At 37.0% G+C, this 25,208-nt stretch overlaps 7 protein-coding genes and 1 non-coding gene across 8 annotated transcripts; 3 read left to right on the top strand and 5 right to left on the bottom strand.

The window, feature by feature from the left end:
* Positions 1-228: 228 nt before the first annotated feature.
* On the bottom strand, positions 229-2,429 carry LOC9314511 (probable receptor-like protein kinase At2g47060). Its single transcript, XM_002878397.2, has 8 exons — positions 2,280-2,429; positions 1,956-2,045; positions 1,628-1,878; positions 1,415-1,541; positions 1,046-1,319; positions 827-959; positions 645-731; positions 229-548 (listed from the first exon to the last, which is right to left on the bottom strand). Exons 2-8 carry the CDS (start codon positions 2,038-2,040, stop codon positions 420-422), a joined length of 1,086 nt encoding a protein of 361 aa, XP_002878443.1. The 5' UTR covers positions 2,041-2,045; positions 2,280-2,429; the 3' UTR covers positions 229-419.
* Positions 2,430-2,669: 240 nt separating this feature from the next.
* On the top strand, positions 2,670-4,438 carry LOC9314512 (F-box protein At3g62230). The gene has a single exon (XM_002876621.2). The coding sequence runs from the start codon at positions 2,885-2,887 to the stop codon at positions 4,274-4,276; it is 1,392 nt and encodes a 463-aa protein (XP_002876667.1). The 5' UTR covers positions 2,670-2,884; the 3' UTR covers positions 4,277-4,438.
* Positions 4,439-4,690: 252 nt separating this feature from the next.
* LOC9312736 (E3 ubiquitin-protein ligase ZNF598) lies at positions 4,691-8,050 on the bottom strand. Its single transcript, XM_002878398.2, has 7 exons — positions 7,742-8,050; positions 7,236-7,544; positions 6,927-7,135; positions 6,795-6,843; positions 6,627-6,716; positions 6,484-6,546; positions 4,691-6,399 (listed from the first exon to the last, which is right to left on the bottom strand). The coding sequence occupies exons 1-7, from the start codon at positions 7,907-7,909 to the stop codon at positions 4,852-4,854; spliced, it is 2,436 nt and encodes an 811-aa protein (XP_002878444.1). The 5' UTR covers positions 7,910-8,050; the 3' UTR covers positions 4,691-4,851.
* Positions 8,051-8,137: 87 nt separating this feature from the next.
* Positions 8,138-8,210, top strand: TRNAA-UGC. The gene has a single exon. It is a non-coding gene; the product is annotated as a tRNA-Ala (tRNA).
* Positions 8,211-8,336: 126 nt separating this feature from the next.
* LOC9314513 (ubiquitin-40S ribosomal protein S27a-2) lies at positions 8,337-9,026 on the top strand. The gene has a single exon (XM_021024492.1). The coding sequence runs from the start codon at positions 8,376-8,378 to the stop codon at positions 8,847-8,849; it is 474 nt and encodes a 157-aa protein (XP_020880151.1). The 5' UTR covers positions 8,337-8,375; the 3' UTR covers positions 8,850-9,026.
* Positions 9,027-9,631: 605 nt separating this feature from the next.
* Positions 9,632-12,119, bottom strand: LOC9312737 (probable protein phosphatase 2C 49). Its single transcript, XM_021024490.1, has 4 exons — positions 11,687-12,119; positions 10,995-11,180; positions 10,686-10,921; positions 9,632-10,408 (listed from the first exon to the last, which is right to left on the bottom strand). Exons 1-4 carry the CDS (start codon positions 11,852-11,854, stop codon positions 9,847-9,849), a joined length of 1,152 nt encoding a protein of 383 aa, XP_020880149.1. The 5' UTR covers positions 11,855-12,119; the 3' UTR covers positions 9,632-9,846.
* A 3,220-nt stretch (positions 12,120-15,339) lies between these two features.
* LOC9314514 (probable boron transporter 2) lies at positions 15,340-19,199 on the bottom strand. The gene is made up of 12 exons (XM_021024488.1): positions 18,584-19,199; positions 18,416-18,498; positions 18,130-18,322; positions 17,913-18,051; positions 17,672-17,837; positions 17,315-17,481; positions 17,065-17,238; positions 16,896-16,991; positions 16,679-16,810; positions 16,272-16,591; positions 15,928-16,198; positions 15,340-15,846 (listed from the first exon to the last, which is right to left on the bottom strand). Exons 1-12 carry the CDS (start codon positions 18,685-18,687, stop codon positions 15,580-15,582), a joined length of 2,112 nt encoding a protein of 703 aa, XP_020880147.1. The 5' UTR covers positions 18,688-19,199; the 3' UTR covers positions 15,340-15,579.
* Positions 19,200-23,398: 4,199 nt separating this feature from the next.
* Positions 23,399-25,142, bottom strand: LOC9314515 (GDSL esterase/lipase At3g62280). The gene is made up of 5 exons (XM_002878401.2): positions 24,848-25,142; positions 24,577-24,759; positions 24,342-24,505; positions 23,833-24,103; positions 23,399-23,729 (listed from the first exon to the last, which is right to left on the bottom strand). The coding sequence occupies exons 1-5, from the start codon at positions 25,098-25,100 to the stop codon at positions 23,503-23,505; spliced, it is 1,098 nt and encodes a 365-aa protein (XP_002878447.1). The 5' UTR covers positions 25,101-25,142; the 3' UTR covers positions 23,399-23,502.
* Positions 25,143-25,208: the final 66 nt, after the last annotated feature.

Consider the following 25,208-nt stretch of genomic DNA (forward strand, 5'->3'; position numbering starts at 1 on the left):
GAAGAAACTTATTACTGTTTTCTAATTTCCATTTGTCACGACGTTTACGTACGTCCTAACTTCCAATTTTCCACAACTATAATGGAAACAACTCTATAAGAAAAGCATATAAAAGACTAAAACAATTAATTTCTGTCGACATCTTTGTAGTTGGTTGAATAATATTCTGTAAAACAGTATTTTTACTTAAGATGAGATATTTTTCGTTCTAATCCATAGTTTACTTATAAAAAATTTCAATTACTCCCACTGGGTTTTAGTTTAAATTTAAAACAAAACAGGAGACTTTAGTGGTCAAATCATAATAAGTATCAATGTCAGAATTCTATGAACACTATGTTGAATGTTGTTTGAGAATGATTTTTCCAGTATAAATAAAAGAACTTTAAACGGTGACGGCTAAGGGTTAACACTTAACACTAAGGTGCTCCTTCTCCCGCAGGTCCGGTCCGAGCATTCAACAATGGTTGCAGAGCCTTCACGACAATACTCATGTTTGGTCTGAAATCAGCTTCGTATTGTACACACAATGCAGCAACAGCAGCTAACTGCATTATCAACAAAAAAGATGATCAAACACAAAACATTTATAGCAAGACTGGTTCTATGTATTCATTACTTCAAGACTCAGTTTCGGTTTATACCTTAGCAACAGCTTTTGGAGGGTAATCTCCTCCGAGTCTTGAATCAACACACTGCTTAACCTTGTCTTCGCTTAGCTTTGGTGTAGCCTAAGGCAACAACAGAGTTTTGATTGTTTAGTAAGATCTTTGAAAAAGTACATGTTGCAAGATTGTTCATCTTTGAAAGAGGTGAATATATTTACCCATGTGACTAGACTTTGCTGGCCTCGAGGCAATGTATGATCAACAGGCTTTCGACCTGTAAGAAGCTCGAGTAGTACAACTCCGAAACTGTATACATCACTTTTGGCACTCAGTTGCCCAGTCATTGCATATCTATTAAAGAGAAGACGAGCATATGAGAGATCGATGATTGAGCAATGGAGAAGAAGAAGAAGAAGGAGATAAGAAAACCAACTTACTCAGGGGCATGGTAACCAAAGGTTCCAAGAACACGAGTCGAATGAAGGCGTGCTGCCATATCAGGAGCTTGATTTGACAGATCGAAGTCAGCAATTTTAGCTACATCATTATCAAAGATTAGAACGTTGCTGGACTTTATGTCACGGTGAATGACATGTGGATTCGCCTTTTCATGTAAGTACTCAAGCCCTCTTGCTGCTCCAACCGCAATCTTCACTCGTTGATGCCAAGACAAGAGTGGACCAGGCTTTGCTCCCTTCACACCTTTTCTCCCTGAGGAAGCATAGGATATGTTATAACATCAAAAAAATCACACCTTAAAACAAAATAAAACATATATGTCCCAAAATTTTATTTCGACACTGTACCATGAAGAATATCATGAAGAGATCCATTTTGAGCAAACTCAAAGACAAGTATCCGCGTATTCCCATCAACAGAGTAACCAAGCAGCTCAATAAAGTTAGCATGCTTCAACCTCGAAACCATGGAAACCTGAAGATTCATTTCCAAAATTCAAATGAAAAGTTGGACAATAATGACATAATCCATCAACAAATAACCTACTATATCAACCAAACCTGAGCAAGAAATTCTTCATCAGGCTGTTTGTTAGAATCTAACTTTTTAACCGAGGCACGCTGGCCATTCTTTAACACCCCGTGATATACTCTCGCATACGAGCCTTCACCGATAAGAGAATTTGTTCCAAAATCATTAGTTGCCTCTATCAGTTCAGCAGCGAGAATAGCAGCTACTTCTATAGGCTGCACCTTCACACTTTGAGCACCTTTTTGTGCAGTTTCAGAACCGTTGCGCCTTCCATCATTTCCTTCACTCCCATGGAAGAAAATCAGCAAATTAATTCAAAGAACACATATAAGCAGAAACATGATTTGTTAATAGTACCTCCAGATTGTTTGGTCATATTGTGAGCTCCATAATCAGCAGCTCCAGGCAAATCATCTTCGCGGCAACAGCCAAAACAGCTCATTGTATCTGTAGCGTTCAAAGAGAAACTCCAATCAAATTAAACAGATAACACACAAATTCAAGCCTAACAAAAAACCTTTGAGTATCATTTGCGCATTCTCCTAACAATTTGAGTAAAAACGGCTGAGAATCTACAGAAACTAAACTACGATTGCGAACAACGATCCAAAAAATATCCGAAATCGAAGCAAGCGAACAAACTTACGACGTAATCGCATCGGAAATAATGGAGAAGCTTACCTTGATCCAAAATCAAACGAACGAGAGTGTGAATGCGAGAGAGAGAGGTTTCGAAGATCTAAGAAATCGGTGAGGTTTTTGGATGGGACCCACTTTCTGCCTGGACTCACTGTGCTCTTTAAAACTTGACTTATATGTCAACGTTTGACAGCTAGTCAACGTTTCCCTTCACGCCGTTGGACAGACGGAATCACCAAACCAAAGACGTGACGTGAGTCTATAGCAGTGTCAAATTTGTTTCTTTCTTTAACCGCGAAAAAGTCCATTATCTAATGGGCCTATTAAATTGGGTCATCAAAATAAAGCCCATTATTAGTACATTTAATCATCGGCCCAGTCAGGATCATTAATTAGAAAATGCGTATCGTCGCAATGCTTCAAGAGTAAAAACACTATTCAGAGAAAACGACAAACCCTAACCTCTGTAAAGAGAGCGGTTAGAGAAATTAGAACCGCCAAACAGATAAAAACACACACAAAAAGTCGCAACGTTTCAAACACATATATAAAGACACGAAAAACACTATTTGCCCTCACGCCAACACACACACACATACTGTTCTCTTCTTGAATTCATTCGCGCTTCAGTTTCAAAATCATCAACAATGTATTCAAGAAATCCACCGGTTGACATCATTTCGACGTTATCAGACTGTCTGCTTGTTCTGATAATATCTTTCCTTCCCTTCAAGGACGTTTTGAAAACCAGTATGCTTTCCAAGCGCTGGCGATACTTGTACCGGGAAGTGAAAAACATCTCTTTCAGAGAGTCCGAAATGGTGACTTTTGCTGGCAACCATATTGATCAGTATTACCAAAGAGCACAGTTGGTTGCCTATATGGTTGGTTGGGTTGACAATTTTACCGGTGGAGTTATTGAGAGTTTCGAGCTTTGTCTCTCGAACTCGTATTCTTTCGAACAAGGTGTCACAAGACTGATCGAATTCGCAGTCTCCAAGAATGTCAAGCATCTTATTCTTGATCTCTCAGAGCGTCGCTGGAGAGTCAGAGATGATGCAGCAGCATTAGAACGGGGTTTGATTCAAGTTCCGGAAAGTTTTTACAAACTTACCACTCTCGTGACGTTGAAGTTATTCGGTTGCCGGTTTAATCCATCAAGGCTTGCGAACCCGGGTTTGGTTAAAATCCTTTGCTTTCGTTGGATCCGTCTCGAGAATATCTCGGCTTTGATAGCGAAGGCACCATTTCTCGAGACTTTGATCATGAAGAATTGTTGGGAGGTCGGTCTTGAAGCAATAACCGGATTTAACGACCGGGTAAGGAAGGTTGTATTTAAGAACTGTGTGTTCTCGGTGGAGAAATCTACACTCGACGTTCCCAACATTCAGATCTTCAAGTACTTTGGAAAAGTTCATCACTTTGAGCTCGTGAGTGCGATTAGGGGAATGGAAGAAGCTTATCTTGATTTTGGTGAAGCGATCGACTACAATGGTAGTACAGGATCCCAACTGTGTAATCTCCTCTATCATCTCCGATCCGCTAGGACATTCACGATTTGTCCATATCTTCTCCAACTGATCCAGGAGAGTGAAGATTCGGTTAGACTGAAAGAACGGATGGAGACAAGACAGTTGGTACTGAAGTCTGCTCTGGAACCGAATGAGTTCATTGGAATCCGATTCATGATCAACAGCTGTCCATATTTGGAGATTCTGTCATTTCAGATAGTGGATCCTAGGCTTATTGATATGATGGTTCCTCAGTTCGATCCAGAGGCTTATTGGATGAATAACATCAGTCATAAGTGTCTGAAGAGGACACTTAAGAAAGTGGAAGTCTGGAGCTTTAGTGGGGGTACGTACGAGTTACATGTCCTCAAGTATCTGATTCGCTATGGTCGTGTGTTGGAGAGAGTGGATCTGTATCTGCCAATTGGATTGAATGAGGATCAAATGCTTACGGCACGTGCTGCAGCTGACACTGTGGGAACAGAGTTTGAGGCTGCTTCAAGCAATTTGAACATTTCTCTTCACTGAGAATTCTTCATGTCCTGAAGGATGAATAAAATTTGGGTGTGTTACCCATCTTATGCTGTTTTTTATTTATAAACTATCGAATAAAATGTGGTTCTTGAAATTGTAATCACACAGCTGTAATTCCCTTTCAAACTTAAAATAAAAAAGTGACTTTTACTTATTTATTACAGCTTTATTTCCTTCTTTTTTTCTATAGCTTTATTTCCTTACCTCTCTAATAAAAAGAAACTTTTTTAATTAGAAACAAATGAAAAAGATAAAAAAAAAATGAACCACTATATTAACAAAACCTTTTCATCGATAAAAATTGCCCAAAACACGCTCTTTGTTAATATATTAAACTTAAAATTGTTAATATTGATGAAAGAAAGTATCTTAACAATATTTAACTTAAATTAAAAAAACAAGTAGAAATAAACAGAAACATATGAAATAGATTAAAAAGAAAACCATAAGTATAACGTTAACATAAATAAAGTTTGCTCAAAGAACTCTCTGTCACTGATAAAAAATGAGAGTGAAACCATCTACCTTCACACTTAAATCATAAGCCAAAATAACGAAAAATTAATTCTCTACGAGAAAAGGTTTGCACCTCCTTTACGCCAAACGCCTCGAACCGGTAAACCACCGGTCTGATTTTGGTTACTGTTGGAATTACCATCCTTTGATTCTTGTTCAGGCTCACGGTTAGAATTATTAAGATCTAGTAAGGCAGCCATCGATCCATCACCAAGCCGTACTCTGTGAAACTTGGAAGTTTTCTTACGTTGCTGCTTGTTTCCGGTTGAAGAAGAATCAGCGCCTGTTACTTGTGATTTGCCTTTGTCTGACCTATAAGAATTCATATCCTTAGATATCACCTCTTCTTCTTCCTGGGGATTCTGAAAAGATTGTAATCTCCTTACTGTGTCCATAAAATTATCTGCTAATGTTTCTTTCGGGTCAGCAACTTTCACAGCTTTTCCTTTGTTTTTCTTTGAACTTTGACTATCTTTAGGTTGAGAAGAGCTCTGGGCAGCAGCCCGACCATTCTCCTTTGAATCTTCTTCTCTCAAACCGGCATTATGGGTATCAATGAGTTCCTTCTGCCTTTTAGGGTCAGGACACAGTCTAGCAAGATCAATAACCAAGTGAGACAATCCATATCCTTTCACATACTCCAAATAAGTCTTTGCATCAATCGAACCTTGACGATACTGTCCTGATATATTCCTGAATGCCACAAATACATCTTCATCATGACCAAGTGCAGAACGCATTTTCTCAATCAATGACTTGTTGGCAGATTGTACATCTGGAGGGGGTTGAGTGTTTGACAATCCCTGCGTAGTGGTGGATGATGTCTTACGATTTTGCACAACAGCAGAAGAAACTGGAGGAAAATCTGAATGAGAAGGCTGAAGTGATCTTGTATCAGATAGATTAGGGGCTGAGGAAGAGTGAGGAATCCTGTTCGCATTACGAGTAGCCTGTGAAACTGCAGGAGCCAGCGGTCGAGCCTGTGAAACTCTGGTATGGGACATAGATTGGACTGAAGAACTAGAGGCTTGTACAGGCGTTCGACCTATTGCTGGCCATCCCGAAGAAGAATGATTACCACCACTTGTAATAGATGCCTGCGCTGGGCATCGGTTAACCACTGGCCATCCTTGAGAAGGACTAGCAATAGCAGAAGCAGTAGTAGTTCGATTTGTTTGGCGTCTTAGACGAGCAGCCATGGTGTTAGTAGGTAAACTCTCTACGTTCTGTCCAGATCTCGGTTGACCAGAAAGAGGAGGAAAAGCAGATTCTCCAAGACGTGTACCACCACCACCAGAGCTTCCTACAGCTTGAAGATATCGTGAAGAGGGCTCCATATCTGTAGTTGATAGAGATTCCATTGGCTGAATAAGAGGATCAGCATCATCCACGTGTATGTTGTTGTTTTCAGAGAATCCGGGTGGTGCACTTGAGGGTGGAGGAGCAGGCTCTTGCCGAGAATACTCAGCCTCAGATAAACGAAGAGCGGCATGAACTGCAAGATTATATTCATCATCACCAGGCTCGCGGCGAAATGATCGGGGTCTTCCACGACGATTCTCTTGATCATTTCCACGTCGGTATCGGAAACTTGTTGGTATCTGGCGCAGAATCCAATAGTTAAACACAGGCAAGCAAACTGGACCATAAATTAACAAAGACAACAGGCAAGAGGTGTTACATACCTGTAATGCAGCACTTCGCTGAGACCGAGACATTTTACCTCCATGCTCAATAGCGTTATGCCTCTGAAATAACAAATATAAATTCTCAACAAAAGTTCATGGAGTCAAAAAAAGAAAAAGGGAAATTCTCGAAAGGTGTTTACTTTCAACTCTGATTCATTCTGGAAAACTGTGAACTTCTTAGCAAGGCAGGAGTCGTCTTCACAGAGGAAATGGTCTCTACGGAAATGAATCTGTTAAAAGTACATGTAGAATCAGAACAGATGCAGCCACATTTTAACCTGAGCTTTAATGAAAGTGGTTTATGTTACCTCCAAGTCATCATAGTTTTTGTAATATTCATATTGTCCTGGCTGTGACCTATATTGGATATTGAAATCAATGAAGTCATTCAGGTTACATACTCTCAACAGTAAGAATTCATAAATATAGATTGCCATTACCTTTGACATAAATGACATGTGTAATGCTCTGTAGACATGTGAGTATACAATTCATTATCACCATAGAAAGGATTCCTACAGAATTCACACATAGGATGTCCAGCGAAGCCTCCCCTTTCACTCTCACTTCCATCAACTTCAGAGTCACCAGTGTGTATGTGTTGGTTCAGTTGTGCCCTAGTATACAACTTTTGTTCACATATGAATATCTGTCCACGCAGAGAGAGAGAGACACACAGATGTAAACAAATGCGCAAAACTTCCGAGAAGATCATAATAACAAATAAGCTGCAGATATGAAGCTCCCACCTTTCGCCCTTCGAGACATAAACCACACATATGCAATTTGTGCTTATGATATAAATGACCCTTCAACTGTTCAACGCTCTTAATCCTCTGACGATGATGTCTTGGTCCTCCTTCTCTTGGTTGATCTTCCGCCTTGTCACAAACACCGCAGGAAAGTCTACACATAGCTTTGATCATCCTGTAATGATCCAAGTCATCAAAGAAAGCCTGAGTGTCTTCATGATACCAGAAAGCTCCTACTCGCCCTTCCCTTGGTGCTGATGGGAAGGTGGAGAAGTCAGTGATCGTCCTCGTATAATCACCCAATGCCTGCAACAAATTCACACGAAATCCCTTATATAAACATTAAATTGTGGAGACATAGAGGAGCTAAGATAGACAAAGTTGAAAAATTTACAAAAACCTCACTATTTAGTAATTGTAATAGAAGAGCAATCACAAATTCTAGCAAAATTAGCTATCTGATGCAATTGAAAAGCAAACAGTGATTAAGAAACCGTAATTACCTTGGTGACGAAGACGATAGGAGACTCGGTCTTGCAAATACAGCAGCGAGGATCGTCGAGGACGAATCGGAGACGAACGACGCAAGTGGAGCAAACCTCACGGTGACCACAAGATCCATAGGCAACCCATTCGAGATTGTCAGCGCAGACGGCACAGCTATCATCCATGTCTCTTCTTGAATTTGGGATTGAGATTGACAAATTGTTTCGAAGCGATGACAATAGAGATGATGATGATGAGCAGAGAGAGAGATCTAGGGTTCTCGAAAGAGGGCTCGCTTAAAAGGCAAAGATGAAGAATATCAAAGGTCTCCGACCAGTCAAACAAATACCAAAATAAATAAATAAATTATTAACATTATGATATGAATTGGTATTGAGGTTTCGACACCGTTCGGGGATGTAGCTCATATGGTAGAGCGCTCGCTTTGCATGCGAGAGGCACAGGGTTCGATTCCCTGCATCTCCATTATATTTTTTTAAAAGTTTTGGTAAGCTTAATGGCCCAAGAGAAGACTAAGTGAAAGCCCAAATAGAATAAGGGTAGTTACGTAATTGAGAGACAAAACCCTAGGGTCTCCTTCTACTACAAAATCCCCATTTTGATCTTTTAGTCCAGCCGTTGCCTCAAAAGATGCAGATCTTCGTGAAAACCCTAACGGGGAAGACCATAACCCTAGAGGTTGAATCGTCCGACACCATCGACAATGTGAAAGCGAAGATCCAAGACAAGGAAGGAATCCCACCGGACCAGCAGCGATTGATTTTCGCCGGGAAACAGCTGGAAGACGGCCGTACCCTCGCCGACTACAACATCCAGAAGGAGTCGACGCTTCATCTGGTCCTCCGTCTCCGTGGTGGTGCTAAGAAGAGGAAGAAGAAGACATACACCAAGCCGAAGAAGATCAAGCATAAGCATAAGAAGGTTAAGCTCGCTGTTCTTCAGTTTTACAAAATCGATGGATCTGGAAAAGTTCAGCGTCTGAGGAAAGAGTGCCCTAACGCAACTTGTGGAGCTGGGACTTTCATGGCGAGTCATTTTGATCGCCATTACTGTGGTAAGTGTGGACTCACTTACGTTTACCAGAAAGAAGGAGGTGACGAATGATCTGTTCTAGCAACCGCTAGATCTATCTTTCTCATTCTCTCTATGATTCTCTCTTATCTTTAAAAAACTGCATTTCTATTTGGGAATTTTGTAACCTTTTTTTTTGTTATCATGGATTCTATGTTGAACATCTTTCGTTATGAATTATGAAAGTTTTAGGATTTTTATGGATTCTTATTATGTTGTTCCTTCAATACTTTGATATTATTGGTTGCGACTTCTTACATCACCTATAATTTAGTGATACTGGTTTGCAAATTTAGATGATTTTCTATGGATACGTAATTTGTAGATGATTAGCAATGGATACGTTTGTGGAATTGATGATTTTGATGGAAAAATTAACTTTGTTCATATGTGGACTTTAGGACTTGTGTTTTCGCATGAATAATTCTCAATTAACATTCGATTAGGATTAGTTTTGTGATTTGATTCTTAGACTGCTCTGATGAGTAATAGCCTTAGCTTTTTTATTCCTAAATGAGTAGCTGATGAGTTTTGTATAAATTTGGAGTACTTTAAACTCAAGTTCTTCCAAATTGTCAGTAGATCGATAGTTTCTGCTGCATTACTTAGAAATGATATTTTTACTTTTGTAAGCGAAAACAAAAGTTGGTCGCGAAATGATGAATGCTTGTATGACCTCGGAAGTATCTCGAATTTGTACAATCTTAATTCTATTTACCTCGATAACAAACATGTTGTCCTCTATTTTTCTAGTTTTTCAATGTTCGTGTTGAATTGAGTTTTATCATTGGTTACTAAATAAATAAAGGTGGCAATCTCTTAATCTTTTCTTTTTCACTATTAACAGACAATTAACAGTATTATTTACACACAAAAATGTAATCACTCTGTGTTCACACAACATATACAAATATATCTCAAAGGAGTTCTCTCAGCTGCTAAAAATCTTTAAGTTAAATACAAAAGCAGCGTGGGAGAGGTTATTCGTCATCATCAATGGCTTCACCAAAAACACAACAGTTTCAGGCTTTCAGCCATCCAACAGATTCCTCAAGCTGCAGAAAGCTTCTGGCGTAAGACTAAAACATCTTCTCTTCTCCAATGGCACCACCGGCTTGTCCCCTCTATCCATTGACATGAAACATACCACCACCGCGGTTAAATTATCAAATGAGTTCCTCCTCAGAGCCTCCATCACAAGTTCTCGCGCACATCTTGTTGGATCGTTGTGCCGGTTTAAGCCACGTTTAACAATGCTAACTGCTTCTTGGCTCGTCAAGACATCCCAAATCCCGTCGCATCCGATCACAAGGAACTCATCGTCTTCACTTAAAGTTATCTGCTTGATTTCTGGTTCCGAGATCAGTGGCGATTGAGAGCCGTGTGGCAGTTTTAAATCCCAGTCCCCGAGAGCTCGGGTTACAGCTAGGACTTCATTTAGGTAACCATCATTATCGATGAAACCACCGGATTCTTCCACTCTTCTTCTCTCGAGCAGATTAATCGGTTTATGGTCTTCAGACATGTCTATCGCTTTGCCTTTCCTGCATAGAACTGCTCTGCAGTCTCCGGCATTTGCAACCATTAAGAGTCTGCAAAAGACGAGAACAGAAGTAACCCATTAGAAATCACAGTTAAACCACCATGAAACTGAGCTCAAACAGGATAACCAAACCAGACAATCAAATGCCCACATCTAAATTCAAAGACAACAACAGAAAGAGTAGACAACCGGTACAAGACCATAGCAAATCGTGCCCAAATCACAGGTTATATACTTATAATCTAGTATATGCACGAGCTCTCTTAAGATCCTAAAGATAAATCGAGAACAAAAGAAGTAACTCTGTAACTGAACGAAACACGTACCTTCCACAAATCAGAGCAGTAAGAGCAGTGGTTCCACAAGAAGAGCTGATACTGCAATCCTCTGCCAAAGCTAGATCAGCTTGAAGAAACGCATTTCTCAATGAACTCTGAACTTCTTCCACATAATCACTACTCACTTGCGATGTTTGTGGAAACTGCTCATCTTCAAAGAAAAACCTAATGGCATTTTCCCGTACGTATGCTGCTGCTTCTGATCCTCCATGCCCGTCAAAAACCTAAGCAGAGGAAGTCAAGTCAGAATGTATACTTAAAAGAGCATCGGATTATAAGGAAGCAACAATAATTTACCGCATAGAAAGCACTTGGCTTTGGCAACTCAAAGAGAGAACCAACTTGAGAAGCTAGATCGTCTATGCGAATGTGTTCATCTTCCATGTGTCTCTTTGGCCCAATATCAGCGAAGCTTCCAGACCGGATGGTCGGAATATAGTCTGAAACACTAGGATCGCAATCACCCTCTGGAAAGATATCAGCCTGCTTAAAAGATAGACACGTTATTGAAAAAAAAGTAGATCAATTCTGGCAGTCACCAAATCAAAAAAAATTCTCTAAACAATCAAAAATAGTTTCCAATTCTCCGATCAAAGGAAAAATTAGATACTCAAAGGCTTTTACTTACACGCATGCTCAATTGAGTATAACAACAAATGAAACACAAATAGTGAAGACAAGACAGTTAACAACAGACAATAACTACAAAAGGCTTCTCCACCTTTAAAGTTGCTTAATTAAGGCAAAGTTTCAGACAACAAGCATCTAATATTTGCTACGACACGCAAACATACATGAACCAGAGGTCCTCTAAGCTTAAGAGATCCTTGCAAGTATTTCCAATAAAGAGAGTCATCTTATGTGATGAATTTAATTAGTAGCGATTAGTTTCAGAACCCAGCTTCTTAAACTATCTTTAAATGGTACCCAGAAAGAAAAAAAAATCTAAACTTTAAACATGTCGGAAAGTTTGGAGGAACAATTCTTACCACAGGAGAAGTCGTTAAACTGCTGGAAACCGACGCCGTTGACTGACAAAAACCCAATTTGGGAGAAGAAACGGGAGATTTAACGGCGGAAGAAACTCCATCAAACAACTCAATCTCCAGAACCGCCGGTAAACTCTGTTGAAACACAACCTCTGCTTCTGCTACCATCTGACTCTCTCTCTCTCTCTCTCTCTTCACAATCAATTTCAATTTCAATTTCACTACAACAAAATCGATCCTTTAATTCCCAGAAACTCCAATTCTTTATCTCTGATTTTTTCTCTCTCTCAAATTCGTCACTTGTGTTCAACGAAAACTGATAATTATCGAAGTTCGCGTGTGATTTTATTCCTCTCGTGGAAGAAATTTCTGAGCCGCGTGGGCTTTTTCTCTCTGATTATATATATAAGAAACTCGGTGACTGGGTAAACCGGTAAATACAGTTGACACGTGGCAGTCATCTGTGGCGAGTCGGTTGCTTATGAATATTGTGATCTCTATTTAGGGCTTGATTGGTTCTCCCGCTAGCACCTTCTTAGCGGTTACTAGCAGTCGGTTGCGGTTGTTAGCGGTTGGTATCAATCATAAAAATCACTCCGTCCCATTTTGAACCGCTCGAAATCGCTGAATTTCAAAAGCTTCTTCCCACAAGCGTTTACGGTTGCGGACGGTAGCGGTTGGATTTAAAAAAAAAAAAAAAAAAATCAAACATTTACTTATAATTATTATAATATATATTAATCCTATATATATCTTTCATCTTTGTATCTCTTTGTATCACGTTCTCATCAGAAACCCTAATAATATTCTGAAACTCTATTCTCTCAATGTCTTCCACCCAAACTGATGAAAATCAACAACCAAACGTAAGTATCATATATCCTTTTATTCATTCATCACCTCATGTATAACTTTTTGAATATTTTTCATGGCATCGTTTTTTTATTTTCATTACGTATTGCTTTGCTTTTTGATTGAATATATGTTTCGATTTGTTTTCTCGAATATAAACTCACTTGCTTTTTGATTGAATTCAACGTTATTTACAGTTTGTCCCATTACTTGATACAATTTTTGATGTTAAATCAGATGCATAAAGTACTATCTTGTTACGAAATTTCTTTATTTTTGAATAATTATTTAGTACTTTATTTATGGTTTTAATTATTAAGCATGTTCAATTTTTCTAATATTATCATAATAATATATTGGTGTTTTTATTTCTTTTTTTATGTAATATTTTTATTTATTTTGGTCATTTTTTATTTAACTGCTATCACACCCGTTGGTTTACCAGTCATAAAACTCCCGCAAACGCACCCTTTTCAAGCGCTAAACCAGTCGTTCAAAATACTTGATAACGCTTAAAGCCGCAACCGCCCGCTTCTGCAAACTCCCGCAACCGCAATCGTAACCGCTATGTTTAAACCAGTCAGGCCCTTAGTTTGTGGATTACACACGGCTCAGACTAAGCCCTAATCATGCCACGTGTCATTCCAGCTTTGACGCGCGTACCCTAGAAGAACGACGTCGGATTCCTGAACCACTCCTTTTTTAAACTTTACCAACTTCCGAGGACTTCTTCGGAAATAACGGGGACGTTTCTGTAAAATGATTAAAAAGTTAGGGTTACTTTAGGAAATCCAGAACTTTCTCGACCAGAATCTCTAGATGTTTGACAATGTTCACACCTGCGTTTCTTGAATTGACGACCTTACCCCCGAAGTTTAATCACACGATGGCGTTGCTGCAATATGAATCTGGACCGTTAAACCACCAGATGTGAACTTGTGTTCCAAGTTTTTAACAATCTGTCATGCCACGTCGGCAGTCTTTTTATTTTATTTTTGTCACGAATAATTTAGTGGAATCAAGCTTTACACATTTGCATAGATCAACAAGTTAAGTGCTCACTATGAGCCAAAGCCATCACCTAATTATTATTTTATATGGTTGTTTTTTCCTTCTCAATTTGACTGTTGGAAAAAAACACATTAAAATATCTAAATTGACATAAGCTAAGGAATTTATTATTGCCTTCGTGTATAAATAATGTTTCTTTTGGACGAAACCTAGATGCTTAAGATCTAACGTGTTGCTAAAATGTGAAACGTGTTTCGCGGAAAGTCTAATAACCAATTAAAAATCTATAAAAGAAGTTGATTATAAAAATATAGATCCAGAAAAAAATATCTAACCAATAAAAATTAACAACTAATCAGCACTACTTATCAGCATATATGACTCAGCAAAAAGTTGCTGGTGTTTATGTATTTGGGTTTAAATAATTTGACACCCGAAAATACCGTCACGTTGATGATCAATGATGACGCACGCATTTAATGGGTCATAATTCAGAGGAAAGCCCATAAATCTTAAAAACTGAAAAGTATTCAAGCCCATTGGACTCAGTAGGTTTTCTTGCTCGTTTGGATCATAAGGGAATAATTGGCCTTAAGATTTCGACTGGAATAAGAAAGAATATCAACCTGGACTGATTTTAATCGAGTTAAGTTGCTGTGGTATAGACACGTGGAAAAATGGTCAACGAGGATGTCTTTATCTAATCTCCGACCATCAAAAAGCGACTTGAATCCCAAATTCAGGTAGAGATATGACTGCGAAAGACTTATGTTATTGGTCCAAGTCAGAACGAGAACAAACACAGTTTAAGACAAAGATCTCTTCAAGAATTAAAACATTGACGTAAGCCTAATTACTATTGTAGTCTCACCGATCTGTCAAGTCCATTGGTTTTATACCAATAAAAGATGAAGCAAGGATTTTCCATTACTCAACCTTCTGTTCGCCACTAAAAAATATTGAAAATCATTGATCCATCAAAATATGTGTTAGTGAGCCTACATATGATCATCAGCAAAAATGGTCATGATAAACTATACATCACCAAGTAAATCGGTCTCTTAACTTGTATGTTGTAACTTCTCAAAACAAATCTACTAAAATAAAAAATGATTCGGTGGATGATTTGAGTAGCTAGAGTCCTTTTTTTGTGTGTTCTCTGAATGAGAACTTCAAAAATGATCAAACAGTCTTAAACTTTGTCCCATCTAATAGTATTTTTTTGATAAAAGAAATATCCAACACTCGTGTTTTACTTTTGTCTTTCCTGGTTGGAATTTCGTTTATTAAGTAGTTGACCTTTGTCTTGTTTTGTATAGCACATGGAAAGTAATTGAACCACATAACCAAAATCACTCTCTTTGGACCCAAGACAAAAAGAGAATTGCTTTTGCTTTAGCGTCTAACGACTTTTCTTGCCGTTCTTTATTTGCATGTTTCCATTAGATATTCTCTCGAACTTTCTTATTTCTTGAACGGCTAGATTATATGCTGATGTGGTGTTTGAACCCCATCCAATAGAACGCAAGTTAATTTGCTGCTACTGCTACGTAAAATACGAGTATATATGTGTTGTGGCCAAAGTTGTGGAACATGTATCGAAGTAATTTGGCTATATACTTTATTCTTAGTTCATGGCTTTTGGTTAAATTATGATGTTCAATATGGTTTTTTTTTTTCCTTAAAGGAAAGAAAACGAAATTAATTAAGGACCACTTTGATACCGTTTCGAATTAGTTTGGATTTAAGTTTTAGGCCTTTGTACACAGAAAGTTTGGTTTCTCACCAAAAAAAAAAAAAAAATCTTACCGTTCACATTTTTGCCTTTATTACATAGTACAATATTTTACCGACATTCCACATGGTACGTAAGAGAGATTTTACAATGATTCGAGATCAAGAGCAGAAATGCAAACATACAGACATAGGTAGAAGAAAAACTCAAGAAAGCATTAGATCCAAGATCAATTAATCAACTAATTTTAAACATAATCTCCTCCAGTTTCATTAAGCCTCCATCATCTGTAAACTCATTTCGACGACGATGATGGGTTTAAAGGACTCGGCTTTGGACTACTTTGCCCTTTCCCGGCGAGCCTAGGACTCATCTCACCTCTTAAATCATTCACTCTAGGACTAAACACTTGAGACAGATTCCGATTATAAACCGGCGTTGAAGTCGAACTAGTAACTTTAGGACTACATGTGTGTCTAAACTCTCCTCTGCTTCTTGTAATAAACTCATCAAGAATCTCAGAATCACATGGATACGAAGCTGTTGATCCCATCTCAGCTTCCTGCAAAATCCAAAATCTGTTAACAAGAATCCAAGAAGCTGAAGGTGGAATTTGATTCGATTTAGTAATGGAGTCGTTTACCGGTACTGCGAGATGGAATGGTAAAGCGGGTGCTTCTTCATACTCTGCTGCGTCTAAGTCCTGAAGATGAGCACTTTTGAAGAATCTTGGGAGGATATATTGCCTTACGGGTATTAGAAACATGATCATTAGAGGGAACATAACTCCAGCGATTGGGATCCACGTGAGACCAAAGCAAGTTAAAAGATAAGTTGTTTGGAAAATTGTGAACATTGCGATCGTTTTGAATGGAACGGTTTCCACGAATGTCGCGTGGTTATCTTCAAGGACCCTGCAAATTTGGTGAGTAATTGAGTACTGATTCTCGAAAGAGTAAAAGAAGATAAAAATGATTGAGACTTTACTTGAATCGACGACTTGGGGCTGTGAAGAGAAGTAAGATTCTTTCCCAGAATTGGTTTCCGGGTAAGCTTTCGATTGCCATGAAGGCAAAGTAGCCCCAAAGGACTGATGTAGGGATCATTTTAAGGAGAGGCATAGCTGCAACACATCCTCCAACCATTATTGCTTGAAGCAAGTTGCTTACTCTCTGTTCTTTGACTTCAATTGGCAATAAATCATCGATCTCTTTCTCGATATCAAACAGAGTCTCATCAACTGGAGCATCAAGATTTCCTGTGAATGTTGTTGCTTGGATTGTTGATTCTCTTAGCTCTTTCAGACCCTGCGGAAGAGATATTTGTCCACCATATAGCCTCAAACCATATTAATTCCATAGAAAAATTCAAAAGTTACACAGAAGATTTTTTACCTGAGGCTGCTGGTAGACTAATGGAGTCTGCATCTGATTATAAGCATCTTGCATGTTTCCATACAACTGTCCTAAACTCGCATTCTGCTTGATGCTTCTGCGTGCAGTTGCAACTAGTCTGTTCCGAAGCAGCTGCAGAAAGAGCAAACAACAAGCTTAAATCCAAGGCCTAAAGGGGAAAAAGATCCCCAAAAAAAAATTGATGTTGCTAAGGTACCTGATATTTTAGTGTTGCTAAGCTCTTGGTATGCATTGGTGACTGAGGGATGACTCCATTTGATGGAGGAATTCCAAGTAGACCACACATTAAGGTCTGAAAATGGCGGAGTTAGTTGTAGATCGAGGTCAAGAAGAAGAAGAAATTACTAATACCTGCAGATTCTTACCAGAAACCCAAGAAGCAGCAGATCATAGTGGTAAGAAGATGGTTTTCTCAAATTAAATTCTTTCTGCTGCGCAAGCTGTGATGCTACACTATGATCGAAGTAGTAAAGAACTGCAATCATTGTCGCTGGAATGAATGCTCCAATTATGTAGACAATTGGAACTTGAAGCATCTCCTGAAAAATTAAAGTCACTGTTCATTAGTCATATGTTCTTGTTGGGTGTGTTTGAATTTCAAGATAAAGGACACACCTTTACGACAGTCCAATTCTCATAAGCACCAGGGGACCAAGGATTTGGGCTAAAAAGTCGCCGAGGAATTCCTTTTGGAACATCTCCTGTTGGGATGTACGAGACACCGGTCCACACCAGAACCATGAGTGGCACACCATAGTCAGCTATTAAACTTCTAAGCCAGCCTGTTCCAAGAATAATGTTTTTTTAAAAAAGGTAATTAAGTTTCTTCAAGAACAAGGAAGATTTGACTGAGATCTCCCCACTTGTGAGCAATGACTGCTTAATTGATTATTGATTGCTCTCAAGATCCATAGAATAAGGAGATTCCAGATCATGGGAATTAAAGAAAAAGTTGACTAACTGCTTCGTTACCTGTTCCATATCTCCATGATCTGGCTTTTCTGCTTCTAAGTGCAGTTATAAGAAGACCAAAGGAAAGAACCAAAGCAAACATCCCATTTGCAAATCTCCAGGAAGGTAAAAACTCCACAAGTTTCAGATCCTCCCTCGCAGGAGCACGGAATTCATCGACTAATCCCTGAATTTATAATCAAAGCATTAGAGGCAATTAGAATACAATTTATTGGTATAGAAAAATCACAAAGCTTCTTACTTTGATGGCTTGTTGCATGAAGAGCATAGCTATAAGAAGTCCAAACAATTCTCCAGCTACTCTGGTGAATCTGTTGATAATTGAACAAGCTCCACATATAGCCAACACAAACAGTATCAACGAAGTCCAGACACAAACCCTACACATATTTAACAAGATTAACTAACTTATTCCTCATATTTTACAAGATTAAAAATCAAACTAGAAGAAACATTACCATCCAGACCAAGCCAAGAACAAATTGCGTCCCAGTTCAGGTCTCCCTTTAGCAAAGTTGAACATGAATGTGTACATAATTACAGTTGGCTCAGCAACTCCGAGTATAAGCAGAGGCTGGCCTCCGATGATCGAGTGAATGATTCCGCAGATGGCTGTAGAGGCCAGTGTCTGAACAGCGGTAAGAACTCCATCTACAAATTACAGAATCTTATTCAAGTTGCAATCTTTGCTACTAACATTCACAAAGCTGGTAACTTTTCTTTTCAGAGGAGAAGATTCAATACCAGTGCTTCGTTCCAACTGTTCGCCGAATGAAATAACAGGAATCGCAGACGCGAAGAATATGTATGTGGTAGGAGCTAGAATCCTACAAAAATAAGGAATCATATACTGTAGTGAAAAACTCATTAAAACAGAGAAATTTTGAAAAAGTAAGCAATTTTATTTAGTACCTAAATCCAGCTTTGATTCCTCCGATCCAATCTTGTTTGTAGCACATTAACCTTCCTTTAACATCATTCTTGATACCTTCAAACGGAACAAAAGTCTCTTCCATGATGGCTTCTTTCTGTAAATTACTCTGTTTTCAAGTTCCTCTGTTTTTTTATCTCTCTCAGACAAATCGTCAAACACTTGGAGGGCTTCTTCGGTTAAACACTCTCGGAGAAGATGAGTTTAAACCCGATATGAGGGAGACACGAAAAAGGAGACTACTTGAAATCGAAGAAACCCATATTACAGAACATTCTCAATACAAGTTTAGGGTATAGAAATCCAGATAAGAAGACACAGAAGCAAAGAACCCAATATTGAAGAGCTCGTAACAACAATGAATCTCGTTGAAGAAAATTGAGAACGATTCATGAAACAAATTTACATGATAAAGAGTTTTTTTTTTTTTTTTTGAGAAGCAATAATGGAGAAAAAGGGAACTGTGTAATTGTTTGGATGACAAGAAAGTGGCGAAGAGTTGTTTCAGTTAGCTGTGCAAATTGCAAAGTATGTCTTTGGTGGCAAGGAAGAAGAAGCCCAAGCATCGTAATATATAGTAATGACGGAAATTAATTAACAAATTATTAGGAGGAGATTAACTAATTAAGCGCGTGAAGTTTTTTAGACGGTAAGCTTTTAAAAATAATAATTCAATCATTGTTTGTGCAGCCCACCGTTACCTTTGACCTTTTAATTTTATTGTTAAATTTTTCATGATTCATCACATAGTTACACTATTTATATATGAGAAAATTAATTAATTTTATAGAGTTATACATTCAATGTGTATTAACAAAATTATATCTTCAATTTTTATTTTTATAATAAAAGTCCAATTAATTTCTGTCGTACAAGTTAAAGCTCTAAGATTTGTAGAACCGGCCATGCATATATGATATATCTCACGTCTATGGGTTTTGTGTTTAGAATAGTAAAATGGTTTGTCTTGTACGTACCGGGAGTGTTCAACTCGAATTTAGTTGTTGTTAAAGGCATCTTTCTTTTTGATACTCTCGCAAATCATACTAAAATCAGAAATTTTAGCAGAAAAAAGACAAAAACAACGTGTAGAGTAGGAATGTTATATGGAGTAAAAATCAAATTCGTAACACCTTCTACGTGAGGAAACCACTTATTATACATTACCTGCTTCTTAAAAAGGCAACCGTACGATCTATGATTTGTGTAAAGGCAAAAAAGAAGAAGAAAATGGGTCACTTTAATTTGGAGGGTGGTGGAGATGATAATATATATACATCTAATCTAATCTAATCCATACGCTGACGTTGTAATAGTAAGAACTCAACCTAACACATACGAACATCTTTAAAAAACTATAAAGCACAACTTGACTTAAGTATCCAATCACCATTCGTTTCGACTTTCGATCGTTATCTTTTTTTTTTGTCACTTCCTTAAATTATTTTAGGAATAATTTGATTTTAACACGTACGTTAAGTAGTCATTCCTTAGAAAAAATATAAACACCATCACCCTAAAGAGAAATAATTAAGGTCAAATTATTAACGTACACTTTCTATCTTCTGTTTTACACAATAATGTTTCATTAAGAAACTATATGTTACATACGTATAATATGTATGTATCAAGGGAAGTTGAAGGCCATGCATGTGCTATGGACAACTCATTTCGTAGGGCTCGACGCAACCACAAAAATACAATATTGGAATTCACAGCCGTATTTCCCAACTAACTTTTTCTAATAAACAATAAAATAAAATAAAAAACAATATCATAAACCAGTGTGTTTCTAGTCGGACCCGATCCGATCCGGAAGAGAGCTGCTAAACAGAGAATTCATGCCACAGAAGTTTTTATAGTTTTGGACCACTTATATCTTTCTAGAGTAATGTAATAATTAGTATATCTTTTCAGTTATAAAACATGTTGTTTAGTAAAACGTCTAATGCAAGTATATACTTGATTAAAGCTGTTATTTGCGGTTTTGAATATAAATATGGAAGAAGTTTCGAAAAAAAAAAAAAATTCGGACACTTTTTTTTTTTTTTTTTTTGATAAATGAAAACAATTTTCATTAGACCAGGTTTGTGATAGCTAAATGAATCATCATATATCAGTATTTTTTTAAATATATATATATATATATATATATATAGAAACATATTCGAAACCATCATTATATGCGTTGGTTTGTTTTTTTGGTATGTATGAAAAGTTTCATAACAAGAATATCTAAAAACAATACAGCCACTTGAAGCTCTTCACGAGAACCATTTCATTTAGAATTCTAGTTTTAAATCATAGCTACACAATTATTAAAAAGTTATTGCCTGACTTGCGAATGAAGTTCATGCAAATACACGTATTTGGTTGGTCTGCACATGTGACTGACTATGCCTTTTGTAATTCCTGCTTCTTTGTATATAGTCACTACAAAAAAAGAAGTGGATTGTATCACTTAAATAGTATCAGAAAAGTAAGTGATTTTAAACTGTGGAAGCTTTAAAAATTAATTTTACGTTAAAAATAAAAATCTTAATCGAAGCTTAAAAAAAAAAAAAAAAAAAAAGATCGGAGCATGTTTGAGAAGTTTATTCATTTAGAATCTGGATTAATGGTTGGATCGGATATGACATAAGTATATTTCTGTCAAAAAAAAAAAAGTATATTTCTGTCGACATTAACTTGTAAAGAGTTACTACTTTTTTATATAGAAACAATGAATGTCATTTTCTAATTAATATCTGTAGCTTCCCATCTTAAATAAATTTTAGTTTAATTTTGTCTCTATAGTTAATTAATACGAGAAAAGGTCAACTACTATTGTGCATACTCATAGATATTTCCCGGATTAAATTATTGAGATAGAGGACGGGACATGACGTAACATTTAGTTATTTTATGTATTCAACGAATGTTGTTTAAATTATCATGTAACCGAATAACTACAATCAGTCGCCTACGAGTCTATGACATTGAGTTCGATTTTTGTCTCTATACGACACGATCAAAAGAGAGTCAATGACTCATTATATGAAGAACTTCAAAATGCCTGCCTATGATATTTTGAGTTCTTATTCAACATCTTTACGGCATTCGCGTTATTGTTTCAGTGGAGTGTTACCGACTAATAAATTTTAAAATAAAATTAGCTAGTATTAATCAAGTTAAACTTATTTGGGACAGGTTTAAATTATCATGTAACCGAATAACTACAATCAGTCGCCTACGAGTCTATGACATTGAGTTCGATTTTTGTCTCTATACGACACGATCAAAAGAGAGTCAATGACTCATTATATGAAGAACTTCAAAATGCCTGCCTATGATATTTTGAGTTCTTATTCAACATCTTTACGGCATTCGCGTTATTGTTTCAGTGGAGTGTTACGACTAATAAATTTTAAAATAAAATTAGCTAGTATTAATCAAGTTAAACTTATTTGGGACAGGTTTAACTCTTTAAGAGTTGTTATTAGCGACGAAAAAAAAAAAAAAAAAAGAGTTGTTATTAGCAACTTGTTATATGTTGGACAAAATCGAAGACTCTGACTAACAATAGTCGGTGGTCTATTTGTATTTTAGTCATGTTGCATCTAATATTTTGACATCGGGACTACATATTGAGTATCGAGTTTAATTAAGCCGATTCAACTATAGACCGGTCTGGTACTGTTTGTCGAGCCAAGTGTAAAATATGATAATGCAATAAAATAAATACGAAAACAAACAATAAGCTGCAAAACAATAAAAGAAGAAGTAATCACATTACGGAAATTTAATAAAATTTAAAAGTATAAAACTTGTAACAGACTCTATATACACTACTCTAATAGCAAAACTGCTTATTGAATTTGTTTTTAATACTTTGATCAACTTTCATATTAATTATTCATCAGATTCTGTAAAAGTTGTCCACCAAACTCACTCATATTAGTTCTTTTTTGAGTATCGTCTAATTTATTCAACATTACGTATTATTGCCAAAATAACAAAACTACATTATTAAAGATTCAATCATGCATTTCACTCATTTTATGTCTTTTGTTTTTTTTCACAAAGCTAAATTTTTATACCAAAACATATATGCTTTTTTGATGATGTGCTTAATTATTTTCATCTACCCAATATATTTTATGTAGAAGCTGCTGGGCGGAATCTTTGCATTCACTTTACAATTCCATCAATACGAGGTTCTTGCATGTTGGAACTTCAAATAATACAATGCCAAGTTAACTTCATAGATGCTAATAATGGCTAACTTTCGTTATACACACAACGTTTAAAGGAAAATAGTACCAGATTTACAAATCCAATAAATGATATACTGTGTATAGTTGTCGTCCCATACGATATTAGTAAACCAGATACAACGAACACAATAATAAATATACACTATTGTGTATTAATGACATCACAAATTCACAATAGTCGAACACACTTTAACTATACTTGGTGAATATATGAACTGCAGTCAAATTAATTCCGACAATAATGATGTCTAGGGGACGACTTTTTTTCTATTATGAACGAGCAATAATAATTGAGGGAGAAACAAAAAAAAAAAAAATATGTGAGAGGCGAAAGACAAAATAGAAAAAGTGGTTGGTCATTTTCTCTCATCATTTCTCATGTCAACACTCGAATTTCAATTTGTAAGAATATGAAGCCAGAAAACATGGTGATAATGGCTCAATAGTTTGACTTGACACATTCACTTCATAGCGTAATCATTTGTCATTTTAGTACCATCAATAGTTGGACCGACTAGTGAGGTTAATGAACGGCTAAGATCCTTGAATATATAAAACACATTGGTCGTTTATTCTATTTCTGATTATATTGAAAAACAAACTTTATTAACAAAACCGGTTAAATAGATTAACTTGTACTAGAACTACCAAAACCGGTCAAGGGGAATCTTTGGGTAAGAGTACCGATTTGTCAAAACCGCATCAACGACAAACCGGTTAGCAGCTTCGGTATAGTGAACCCCATCCCATACAATTGCTTTGGTTACATCACGACAAATAGTTGAACCGGGTTGACCACACGTTGCTTTTCGATCGTAGTTGTTAGGCCTTCCTCCATAACCACAACAAGCCATTAACGGATCCACAAATCCTGAAACCACATAAACCAAATAAACCGAACAAAACCGGTTTTTATTTCTCATAACAATTAAAAATGGTTGATTTTATTTATTATTAATGCGATCGATACGCACCGTATCGTTTGAAATCGGCGGAGAGTTTGTATTTGATGGAGTAAATATCAACGTAGACGAGAGTGGCGTCTTTGAACTGCGATCTCAGTTCGTTGCAGAGACTAAAGAGTCCTTTGTTGAAAGCTTCTGCGACTTCGTTGTGAACCCGGAAACAACCAATCGGGTCAAGATCCGAATCGTTATGCGGATGAATCGCCAATTCTTTTGGTGCACAGCCCAATGGGCCTGTGTTGTGTACCCAAAACTTTCTCCCTCCGTATAAATATACGGTCTTCATTACAATATACCAAATGACAAAAGTCAGCCGTATCAGGTAAGGTTTACGAGTCAACTAAAAAGTTTTAAACAGTTGTCCCCATGAAGCTTTTAGTTAGTTAAAATAATATCCCTAACGCTCTAGCTATTAATTTATCATACAAATTATAATCATATATGGAGATGAAATGTTGCGGCTAACAGTTTATTCATATGTTAAAATATAAAAGTATTTTGAGAAAGAAATAAAGTACCTGTATGGCTTTCTTTATCTCGAGAAGCATGGAAGGAATTTTTTCGACAACGGGTGTATAGGTTAAATTTGAATCGTATAGAGCAAGTAAAAGATCATTTTGTCCAATATCGATCATGTACAATGCGTTTTTAAATCCATTATCATCAATAAGATCTCTTCTCCCTACCAACAGGAGAAAATATTTTATGAGTAATGAATTTGAGATGTATATTTTGAGACAGAATAATAATTACCGGAAGAGATAAGTTCTTGAGAACGGTTTTTGAAATGGACGAATTGGCGGATTTGAATGGCAAGAGGGAAGGAAAACACTGGAAGAGCGGTGGCTCCCGAGACTGCGAAATTGACTCCTCTTTTGAAATTTGGTGACAATGAATCCAAATATGGACTCAGATATGTCATCTTTAAATGTTCACCTAATCATATATCAAATTTTTTAAACCGAATTTGTAAGATTACATGTATGAACGTAAAACGTATATAAAAACAAGAAATGGGACTCACAGAAGAAGTCAACGATGAGTCGACCGTCACCGAGACGACCAGTGCCTCTATGGAAGAAGGTAATGCCATGAGGAAGTCCGATAGGAAGTCCTACTCCAGCAAGAACTCCTCCAGTGTCGGAGTTAGAGTCGCCGAAGTTTATCAGTATACGTTTCTTGTTTGACTTGGAACTAATTTCAGAGTTAGAGCAAACCATAAGAGATAGACATAAAATAAAGAAGAAGCATTGTAGAGAGGAAACAGCGGAATCCATTTCTTTTGAATTATTTTGCTACTCATAAAATTTTAATCAAGATTCAAGATCTAAGCTTTTTATATATAGTACTACTGTCTTTGGCTTAGAAAGTCAAAAATTTTAATT

This window comes from Arabidopsis lyrata (genome assembly GCF_000004255.2).
Source record: "Arabidopsis lyrata subsp. lyrata unplaced genomic scaffold ARALYscaffold_5, whole genome shotgun sequence".
In the NCBI taxonomy this organism is placed as follows: Eukaryota; Viridiplantae; Streptophyta; class Magnoliopsida; order Brassicales; family Brassicaceae; genus Arabidopsis; species Arabidopsis lyrata.